General features: G+C 40.9%; 2 protein-coding genes across 2 annotated transcripts; one reads left to right on the forward strand and one right to left on the reverse strand.

The window, feature by feature from the left end:
* Positions 1-1037: 1037 nt before the first annotated feature.
* Positions 1038-6144, forward strand: LOC103999054 (pentatricopeptide repeat-containing protein At5g12100, mitochondrial). The gene is made up of 2 exons (XM_009420702.3): positions 1038-3338; positions 5403-6144. Exon 1 carries the CDS (start codon positions 1088-1090, stop codon positions 3239-3241), a length of 2154 nt encoding a protein of 717 aa, XP_009418977.2. The 5' UTR covers positions 1038-1087; the 3' UTR covers positions 3242-3338; positions 5403-6144.
* A 286-nt stretch (positions 6145-6430) lies between these two features.
* On the reverse strand, positions 6431-11053 carry LOC135628248 (cullin-1-like). Its single transcript, XM_065134841.1, has 18 exons — positions 10914-11053; positions 10726-10825; positions 10032-10217; positions 9875-9922; positions 9600-9803; positions 9452-9529; positions 9288-9377; positions 9111-9191; positions 8958-9020; positions 8437-8523; positions 8213-8362; positions 8068-8123; positions 7867-7987; positions 7627-7788; positions 7327-7470; positions 7023-7241; positions 6750-6917; positions 6431-6624 (listed from the first exon to the last, which is right to left on the reverse strand). Exons 1-18 carry the CDS (start codon positions 11051-11053, stop codon positions 6523-6525), a joined length of 2199 nt encoding a protein of 732 aa, XP_064990913.1. The 3' UTR covers positions 6431-6522.
* Between the last annotated feature and the right edge of the window lie 665 nt (positions 11054-11718).

Here is an 11718-nt window from a genome sequence, read left to right on the forward strand (position 1 = left end):
TTGACTATCAAGTTCTAAAAATTATGTTTTACTTGCCGCTTGAAAGTGAATGTATGCAGTCATTGTAGTTGATACTTTGAAGAACATCACACAACTTTCTTGGCAAATTATAGTCTGGAAAGCTACAGCTGTCCAAATGTCAAAAGATGTTAATGCCTTTCCTGTGAAGTGATGATTCGACCAGCTAAAGTCATTTGATGAGAAAAAAATTACATAAGTTGGTGAGTGAAGAGACATTCCTTCTGTCATTCAACTTGGGCTGATGCAGCCTTGTACAATCATAGTGGCATGATTTATTCCAAGATTTCTACTTTAAATACTTCTAAAACCTAGAACTTCCTTCCCATCTAAAAAACAAGCAGGATTATGTAAGAAATGAGCAGATGAACTCCTTATGGAAAAAGGATAATAGTTCTTCTGGCTTATATCAGCTTGCAGAAGTGAATTTGGCAGTGTATTTTTAGTTGACATTTTCAAGATGATTGACAGTAGTACTAACTTGAAAGAATAATTACCTATCGCAAAAACAATTGCAGCAAAACTACTGAATGCTCTTACCTTATATCATGCAGATAGAGATTATATTTGCAGATAGGATACTTCAATATTTTTATTTTATTTTATTTTCAGAAGAAGATAGGGTATTTTTTTTGTACGGCAAAGAACTCATATCAAGTTGGAAACATAGATAATTGTCATTAGCAACGATCGATATGTATTATCTTGAGCAAAGATAGAATACAACAAACAATATCAAGTAATTCAAATTTTGCCACTTGTAGGTGTTGCACGAATCTCCAAGTGGTAATCAATCATTTCTTTTCAAACTAATGGTTACTAGTCATTAATCTGAGTCTACCGGACATATATATATATATATATATATATAACGGGTCCTGACAGCCGTTATAATGAATGTTAAGACCGTTATTTTTTACAATGGCGTGTGTAACGGGCAGCGGAGACCGTATGATCACCTGTGAATGCCAGTCTCTTTGCATACGCATACATATTATTATTATATTCATATCTTCTGAAGCTTAAACCTCTGCAGAATCCCATTACCGCCGTCACGGGAGCTGGAGAGATGGCGAAGCTCGTCCGCCACTCTCTCCGTCGAACCCCAAATCCCTCCCGCCTCTCCTCCCTTCCTCTTCCCCCTCCTCCTCGAAGATGTTTCTCTTCTAATGAAGCAGATATCCTCGAACGCCGAGGAGAAGACATCCACGGCAGCATCGGCGGCGGCGGCGGCGGAGGAGGAGACCAGGCAGAGGAACTATTGGATAAGTTGCGTGCACAGCTCCGGCAAAAGGGCTGCTTTCATTCCTCCCTATCACTCTGCCAAACCCTAATTCTCTCCCACAAGCCCCTCGTCCCCCCCCCCTCCCACCTCTTCCGATCCCTCGCCGGCTCCTTTTCCCATTCTCACCCGCTCTCCCACTCCGCTGCCAGCCTCCTCGTCTCCGCTTACGCTTCGCTTAACCTCCCTGACGAGGCCCTCGACCTCGTCTCCTTCGTCGCCCAGGAAAGCTCCCACCTGTTCCCCTGTCTCCGTTCGTGCAATCTCCTGCTTGAGACCCTTGTATCGCGCAAGCGGTACACCGATGCCTTGTCTCTCTTCAACCGGTTGGTCGCCTCTCCAATTCGCCCGGACACCTACGCCTACAATAAGGCCATCCAGTCGGCTGTCAAATCCGGAGATCTGGATAGAGCGATGGAGTTATTTCATTGCATGGAGAAGAAGGATTGCCTAAAGCCGGATGCTTTCACCTTCAATTGCCTGATATCGTGCCTGTGCAGGGAGCGGCGCCTGGATGGTGCTCAGAAGATGTTTGAAGAAATGGAGAGGAGGGGAATCACACCAACCCTCATCACATATAATACGATGGTTGATGGGTATTGTAAAATTGGGAATTTGGATGCTGCTTTTGGTGTGCGGGATCGGATGCGGGCTTCGAAATTGAAGCCAAACCTTGTCACGTATAATACCTTGCTATCGGGGCTTTGTTGTGCCAGCCGGATGGATGACGTAAATTCCTTGTTGGATGAGATGAGAGCAGCTGGTTTCATGCCTGATGGATTTACGTACAGTGCTCTCTTTGATGGCCACTCGAGAAGTGGCGATGTGGAAGCCGCATTGGTTTTATTCGAGGAGTCAGTTAAAAAGGGTGTAACAATAGGAGTGTACACTTGCAGTATATTGTTGAATAGACTTTGCAAGTATGGAAAAGTTGCCAAAGCAGAAGAGGTCTTGGAGAGACTAGTAGAAAAAGGCTTGGTCCCAACCAGTGTGATCTTTAATACGATTGTTGATGGATATTGTCGCATAGGAGATATGGAAGGAGCCTTTGAGGCCATGGGCCGGATGGAGTCACTTGGATTGAAAGTCGAATGCATCACTTACAATTCACTGGTAAATGGGCTGTGCAAATTGCAAAGGATGGCTGAGGCAGAGGGGTTGATCAAGGAGATGGTAGGGAAGGGAGTGTCACCAGAAGTGGAGACATATAATCCACTCATCGATGCTTATGCGCAAGCTTGTCACTTTGAGAGGTGCTTCGACATTTTTGAGGAGATGAAGGATATGGGGCTGGAATTGAATGTTGTGTCTTATGGATCGCTGGTCAATGGTTTCTGCAAACAAGGCATGCTTGTGGAAGCAGAAGCACTCTTCCAAGACATGGTATCAAGAGGTATTCGACCAAATGTGCAGATATACAACATTCTAATTGATGCATATTGTATACAGGAAGAGTTGCAAAAGGCTTTTGAACTGATGGAGGGAATGAAGAAAACTGGGATATCTCCTAGTATTGTGACTTATAATACTCTAATAAAAGGTCTGTCTCTCAAAGGAAATCTATCAGAAGTTCAACACTTGGCCCTCAGGTTAAGAGATGAAGGTTTAAGCCCTGATGCAGTTACGTACACCATTCTTATATCTGCCTATTGTAATACCAGCTCTACTGATAAAGCTATTGAGCTTTACAAAGAGATGGAGAAGCTAGGCCTCAGACCAACCTTGTCTACTTATCATGCCTTGATTAGTCAGACGAGCTTAGAAGGAAGGATGCAAGATGCTGAGAATTTATTTGAAGAAATGCTACAGAAGAAACTGCTTCCTGATAGGGATATCTATAGTGCACTAATGTCTGGTTATGCTAATTATGGACATCAAGAAAAGGTAGTTGTTTTACAGAAAGAGATGGAACAGAGGGGAATGTTACCTGTTGTAAGGTAAGAAATGAAAAGAGGTGTATATTGAGCTGTAGCTGAAAGATATTATCCGAATAAAATATGCAGAAATCTCTGGGTGTATTTGGAAATCTCAGGAGAAGGTATGAGATGCAGACAGAACTTGATATATGTATCTTCAAATTGATAAGAATCCTCTTAGTTCAACTATTTCATTGGATCTCTTCTTTAAATTATTGCATTTCTTGTGATATCCAATCTTTGCTCACCATTGCTAATTTGACATTGCAACATCTGTCACCATTAGAACTCTAATATAATACCATATGTCCCAACCCTAATTGAAGGGCAACATTTGATAGATTAGACATCAGCACTTAGAGTTATAGTCTGTAGAATTGGTACCTATTATTTAAAAGGAGAATTATGACATGTTTCATCTTTTATCTATCTTCCATCTCTTTTGAAGTTTTATTTACATTGAACCAACGACATGTTTCTCCTAAGGTTTTTAATAGACGCCCAGGCGCTCGCCTAGGTGCTAGGGCGAGGCAAGGTGAGGCCCAAGCGCATCACACAGCTTTCGGGCGATGCATTTGACTGAATCACCACTTGGGCGCCTTGAGTGAGCGCTCGAGTGAATTGTGACTTGAGTTCCTGCTTGGTTCAATCAAACCAACTAAACCCTAACACTAAACCACCACCCCCTCAGTGAATGCCCTGAGTGAATTGTGACCTTAGCTCCTGCTTGGTTCGATTGAATAGGCAAGTTGGTTCAATTGAACCAACTAAACCCTAACACTAAACCAACCACCCTCCTCGTGTGCTTGGCTCGATGAAAACTAAAACCCTACATCATCGCTCGACCCACCTGTGGTCTGTCGCTCAGTGTGCCTTTGTGCACAGTTCCCTTTGCCATTGCTGCCTTCGTGCGCAGTTCCCTACACTGCCACCTTTGTCCAAAGCCCCCTCTGCCACCGCCGTCTCCTTCCCCACCTTCCTCCATAGGCTGGTTACTCCTCTTATCACCTCTCTAAAGTTGATTAGCATTAATCCCTCTTTAGAACCATTCTCAGTCCCTCTTTAAACTTTAAAGTCATTTAGCATGGTTAATCCTTGTTTGAAATTGTCTAGCAATATTTAGCACCGTTTACTCCCTCTTTGGAATTATTTAGCATTGGTTGCTATTAAAATATATTTTTTATATTTTAATATTCTAGAGCGCCTCAGACATTTTGGGATCTTGGCACCTGGCACTTTTAAAAACACTAGTTTTTCTTCTAACATGGCCCTAAGCATGTCATCTTGGAAACATATAATATTTGGTGCAACAACAAGAAGTTATAATGCCCCACCTATTTAAGATCAACTATATGAATTTTTCCTACCATCGAGCTCTATTTATAGTAATATCACTAATCAAACTAAGAATAGTTAAATCTCTCTTATTGTTTCCAATAACAATTTTATGGGTTTTCCCTTTCCTATTCTTATACCATTGAAGTCTTAATTGAGACACCTTATTTGTATGAGACATTTATATATGTATTGTTTGGAAATGACCGTTCAGTTTTAAATAATTTTCTCTCATCTTATCTTTTATTGGTGTGTATAATTGTTCATGAATGTAAACATTTTCTTTTCTATCTTCTATAGTGACCCACACACATCCATCTTGATATTCTTATCTCAACAAAACTTCTTTTTTCCTAACTATCCAACATTGTGATCAATGTCACAATCATTGTTTGGATGAACTCTTGTATATATATATATATTTTTTTTTTGTCAAAATGGGTGTCAACATGGTAGCACTTTGCTCTTTGGAACATCTAGGTGATGAGATGCCTTGGGTTACTTCTAGTTGATGATCTAGTTGCTTCATACAAACCTCCCTTTTTTTCAAACTTGGAATGAATAGTGATAATGCCTAGGTGGAGTTTAGAAACTCCATGCCATAATTGTGCATTCATATTGTTGTAAGCATGTCATATTAACAACTGCACCAAGGTATTCATAATTCATTCTAAGGACTCCATGTGCTTCATATAATTACTCTTGGTTTGTATGATGATGTTGTCATGCATTATGGTGCCAACTTTAGCAGTCAAGGTGTTTGCTGTTTCTATAACTGTTGGACTTGTTTCTTGTTGCTACTTTTTTGTTACTTGTCCATAAACTGAATTAGCATTTCTTTTCATCGACAGGTGAGGTGATACGAGTCATCTGCATTTTGCTCGTTGGCCTATATTTGCCTTGGCAAGACTCAGGTATCAGAGGGTAACCATGTTTGCTTTCGTTATTACCTTTGGATGTTACGCTTAGACTGGCCAACAGCATTATCTTGATTGAGGATGTCTTGAGAGCTTGTTTATCATCTGGTTCAAGCAAAATATGAAAAGATCAGCATGTTTCTTCCTTGGGTACTTTTTCTTTCTGAACATTGGAATTATCCACTCCAAGTCGCTCATTGCTGCACGGACAAGAAGCTTTATTTCTTGGATTTTTGCTATGGCACCCGTTCAAGAGTCTATCGATACATGGACCAAGGTAAATTGAGTGATACGCTTTGTACGTGTATCGTTCAATAAAGGCATGTACTTTGGTACTGTACCAGTGTTTTTTTTCAGTTTTTCTCAGGGTTTTCCAAAACTCGATTCGTGCTTGTATATTGACACATGCTACACAAGATTGTGAACCTTGGATATGAATGCAATCAGAAAGTGTAAGCAGATCACAAAGTGTTGATGTAAGAATTGACGGCTGCAGCAACTTCTTACCAATATGATGATCAGCAAGTCTAGCATGGCAACTATCCATGCTGGTATCAGCCTCTCAGATCACTGCACCAATAGGTGTAGCTTCAGCAATACTCTAATTGTTCATTGGTCTGATAATGGTGTAACAGATTCATTAGATAATGGAGTATCAGATTCATATTTTACCGAATTCACTTGGTTGAGGATTTAAATTATTGCTTATTCTTTTGGACTTCTCATGATAAATTCTTTATGCATGGACGGTTCAAGCATTAGCACCACAAGCGGCAGCACCAGCTTTCCATACGACTGCTGATGCCACTCGTCGACCTGGCTATCTTGGAGTGATTGGATTTGCAAGTGCCAGTCGAAATACATCGAGGAGGACAGAAATCAACCAATGTATTAACCGCAAAAGAAGAGAACAATGCATTTCTATGGTCAGAGGTCATGTAATTACAGTACAGATGTTTTCTTCTTTCTCTTGGTATAAGCTACCGAGTTAGGGCAAATCCACAAGATGCATCTTCGAGTCTGGAAAGCTTGTAATCGATTGAGATCAGGTCGATCAGGCAATGTATTTGTAAATGTTTGGGTCCTCCTCGTCCCGCTCTAAAAATTCTCTGGTGATCAGATCTTCTATTCGTTGCTTGATCAATTTTACGTCAGGCTGCAAATTAAGACCACGACTTAATTAGGACAGTCTGAAAAGTTGTCTTCTTTCTGAGACCCTTCTAATTAACACACAGTATTCCTATGTTTCGGTATACGATTCATCGGTACTATCTATACTACCTTGAAAATGCGGCTAAGCTGTTGGATGCATTCCAACACCAACTGTTGATGACCCAAAGCCTTTCGACTTTTCATGATGCGCACGATGTAAGCATCAATAGCATATCTTCGATCTTTGTTGACATCTTCTATCACCTTCTTGTTCTCGTCCACCGGGGGAAGAGGTACCTGCAGTCGAATGAATGTGTCAATCAAAGAACCAAAAAAACCGAAAAGAAAGAACTTAATCTTCTTCTTCTTCTTGAGTATTCAAGAGGAAAGTCATGTCCAGACCTTAATCCTTCTCATTTTGTCGGTGAATTTGGAATTGAACTCGAAGATGTCGTTGGGAGAGACGGTGTCTGTCATTGGCGCTTTCTTTAGAATCTTATATCTGGCACAAGAAAGCGAGTGAAGCACTCTGACCATGTCCTCATCGGTCAAGTTGAGCTGAGCTTTGATCTCTGCGTAGCTCAATCTATCTGCGGAGTTAAATAGCAGCAGAACTGCCGCCTGTTCACGACTCATCATGTGAATACTTCCAGTTAGCATCCATGTCTGTTTTACATGATCAGAACGAAAAGAATCCGATAGATACCTGATAAGTTGCCACATTAAGCTCTATGGATTTGGCATCAAACTTGGCATTGATGTTACATGTCCCTAACGAATATATCCACGAAAGCTTTCTGTTCTTGGTGCTGGACTCATAAAACTTCTTGTAGGCTTCTATGCATTTGATCTGAAAGCGGCAACCGAAATTAGCAATCAGCAGCGACCAAGCATTCTTTTTTTGCATGTCAAATCCCTCGAGTTAAAGTTGATCAATTATAATTGCTTTTTTTGGGTGAAAAACTTGCAATCAATCATTCATATCAAGAAAATGGGTTTGCCTTACCATCTCATCGGGAAGGGTGAGATCAGATGATTTGTAACTTGGCCAGAATCCAGTCGTGAGAACACTGACACTGAGCTCTGTCCCTGGATGCGCATGGGGGTTCGCGTAGAGGTAGTCCTCGAAACACGATTGGTTTTCTTTAGCAAGAGTTAGATCAGTCACCTGAGACAAACAAATTTTAGTCTGCCAACCCGCGTATTCAGTGCCAATCACCATACAAACATGATGGATGCTACTGACCATGCCCTCCATCTTTGAGCTGAACTGCCCTCCACATTGCTGCTTTAGGTACGTCAAAATGAGCCTCTCATGATCCTCGTTAGCATATCTGTCAAACAGCAACCTCCTCGCAAGCTTCTTCCTGCAAATCAATTTCGCAAATTCGAACATGACCGTAATGACAGACAACGTAAATAGCTCAGCATGCGACAGCCTTTATACCTGGAGAACTCAGCAAACAGATCTTTTTCATTGATGTAAGAAAGCAATTTCATGGCCTGCAAAGACGGAAGATTTGTTCAGTTGCACTGTAGATTCATTCCACAGTAGAAAGAGAGAGACACTCATGTCAAAACAAGGCATTTACCTTCTCCAAAGTCCTGTCAATTTCTTCATCACTGAGCTTCTCACTTCCTGCTTTTCTAAGAACATTATCGCAAAAGGAAGCCAGCATCTCGGCACTCGAGGAGCTCGCGACGCTCTTATTGCAGAAAACTTCAAAAGCCTCTTTGAGTGCCTAAAAGGGATACACAATAATACTTGGGCAAAGTTGAAGACTTGGAACAGTGGTTGGTGCATGACAAACCAAACCTTGTTGAGAAGGGTGTGATTCTGGAAGCTTTCCTGGACATATCCCATATACTTGTCATGCAGCTCAATAATTCTTCTGATCAAAACCTGAAAACCCAAGAGGTTCATCAATTCATGATTCTCAGAAAGAAACTGAACCGATTGATCTGCTCAAGCTAATCGAGAGGTTCACTACGCACCAGCTGCGGCGAATCAGCAGCATCCCTTTTCTCTGCCTGCAAGATTTACATTGTCAGCGTTGTTAATGGTGTGCATGTCAGCAAGAACGGAAGTACTGAAGGATGCTGATAATAAGAGTTGAAACTAAATAATCAATTGACTAAGGATTAAAGGTTCACCACTGGACAACGATTCTTATGCTAATATTTAGTATTCTTTTTTTCTATGAGAAAGAGAAAAAATGCCTCGAAGGATTCCTCAAAACAAGTCAACTAAATATATTCACTTCAATTTCTTGTGGATCTTGTTGTTGTTAAGATCAAACGACAGTCAACTTCAAGGAAAAGACTATGGCCACATACTCTCTTGCTACTCGCAGCGTTCTCCGCCTGGCTGACTAGGGCTGTACCTTCAGCTTTCACATGCTGCAGTGATGTTTCAATGACCATGAGATTCAAGTAAAATAATTTACTGAAGACTGCATCAAATCAGAACATCATAAAACTGAGATAAACCTGCGTAAACAACTGAGAAACATGAGTCAGGCCTTCAGGTATTCTGCTGAAGAGCCTATACAGACGCTCGAGGTCATCCACCTAAAATACAAATTAGAAGAATGGTTGTTAAGTTTCATAAAATCCTGAAAGGGGCATAATCTAACTCATCGGCATCTAAGAGGTAGAGAGAGGTACCTTGCCGTCTCGAAGTAATGCAATCAATCCAGAATTTTCCTTTTCTAGAAGTTGGATTTCATTTACAGACAGCAACTGATGTTCCACATTCTATAAACAAACAATATGACGACTCAAACGAATTTATCCAGCTGAAAATATTCATCGATATTATCGAAATATACCTCTATCAATTTCTTTTTAGTGGTATGGTCCAAGTAATGATCAACCCTGTCCTTCTCCTGCTTCAAGCGCTCCTCAGCCTAACAAAAGCCAAGACGCTTTCAGCGTTAGGTGAGTGATAATTACTGAATGGTCGCGCAACAAAAGTACCTTCAACATGTATTCCGGGCATGAATCCTCGAGAATCCATTTTGAAGCTTTCCTGGAATAATAGGCAGCGGTGTCTTGAAGCAAAGGGGCTTCCAAGTCAACTTCATAATACTCTTTACTTCCTAAACCGATCTGAATGAAAATTTCCACGACGTTGTTCAACAAAGGTCTATCTATTTGACTCCCCTCTCGCTCTTGATAAATCTGCTTGAAACACACAGCGTAATCAATGAACGTGTTCAATGCTCGAAAGGAAGAAAAGTGAATAGACTTACCAAAGAGATGACGGCATCTTTTATTTTTCCTTTCATCTCCTCATAAACCTATAACCACAAAAAAAAAAAAACAATTAACCCCCGCAGGAGACTCGAGTTCAATACACCGAAAGCAAACATGCTGCAGAGATGTGACAGAAGAAGGATGAAGGCGCACCAGGTCACGGAAGCAAGTAATCCCAGCTTCCTTGAGTGGAAGAAGTGCCTTCTTCTTGACAAAATAGCGATCGAGGTAATGAAAGAAACGCGAAAGCCATCTGACCATGACTTTGTAATTTAACCATCTCCGGACGAGTTCCTTCAGCATATATTCATCGTTCTTCGACCTCAAAGAAGGTAAGACCTGATCGAAAGAGAAGAAGTTCTCGTAAGACTAGGACAAGATGGCATTGATACAGACTTCTTTTGCAATTTACATGATGGAATGATCATATCGTATCCAAAATGCAAGTTCTATTTGAATCGTTCATCAAACTTGCATCCAAAATGCACAGACGACAGAATTCTGCTTATTCCTCCTTTTTCTTTTATAGAGCTTCTGTTTCCCCAATGGTTTTACCTTTCACAAAAAGCGAAAACATGTGAAACCTATATTAAGCATCTGCAAACGAAACTAAATCTGAACTCCGATGGTACTTATAATCGACACAATTGCATGCAAGCGACTAATAGTCAACCGGCCTACTCGAAATCAAGTTCGTCTGAAGAGTACAAAAAGGGTAACTTATTCAAGGGGCGTCGAGGCCCAACTCAATTCCATCATCAAAGCTGAGAAGATTTAGCACGGGAAAAAAAACCTTTTTCTTTTTATTAAGATTGTGTAAATCCAGATGCAAGCGGTTCATTCTCACCCTGGAATGCAGGTAGTCCATCAACGATTTCTTGTACTCCGCATATAACTGCTCACTGAGATCATTGGGGGTTTTCATAGTGCAAAAATCGTAGATAGTCCTGACATAACAACGAGAGCAACAAATCCATCATCAGACGAAGGAACGATAAGAGCGAAAGCGAGAAGGAATCGGTGGACACAACGTACGTGCAGAGAAGCATATACTCCATCGTGTTGAACGGCATCTCGGGAAGGCCCTCCAGGATGTTCGTCAGCTTGGTGACGCTTTGCTTCAGCACCGCCATTCCTGCCTCAACATCCACCGTCTTCGGCGAATGAATCGGCATCCTGCTAAAGAACCACCTCAGAATCCAACGGCAACGCCTTGCGGGAAAGAATCGGGATCCTTATACTACAGCCGAAATCAAGTTCGACAAACGTAGGAATATGGGATGGGAGACCCAAAACGAATGGCTTATTATATATAGGGGAGGCGTAGGCGTCTCCATGCATCGAATCCAACCCACGCCTGCAGCCGACCATTTGGTGATGGCAACTTCAGTGGGGGCTCTCCGTGTCTTTCTTTAGACCCTCCCGAAAGTAATTTGGACAATTTTTGGCAAAAAAAACAATTCTTAAAGAGCGCCCCGTTTTTATTTTTATTTGCCTACAGATTGTTCTTTACTTTTTTTATTTTAACATTAATCCCTTCTTTATTTTCCCTCCCCTTTTCTTTAAGAATTATTCCTTTTTCGGTTTGGTTCAATGCATTGAGAATCGGACGAGCCAATTTGATCGAACAAAATTGACAATAAATAAAAACTAACATTATAAAAATTAAAGGAATATTCCATATGACATAAAAAATATAATTCAAGTATATATATCAATATTAATAATTCAATTGATAATTAATTGTAATATTGTGAAAGGATCTATCACGACTGAACACAAACATCCTATTGGTTATGTCGGTTAGCATGGTACTGTATAATACTTACTATATAAGCTT

The sequence above is a fragment of the Musa acuminata genome, chromosome BXJ3-1, assembly GCF_036884655.1.
Source record: "Musa acuminata AAA Group cultivar baxijiao chromosome BXJ3-1, Cavendish_Baxijiao_AAA, whole genome shotgun sequence".
NCBI lineage: Eukaryota > Viridiplantae > Streptophyta > Magnoliopsida > Zingiberales > Musaceae > Musa > Musa acuminata.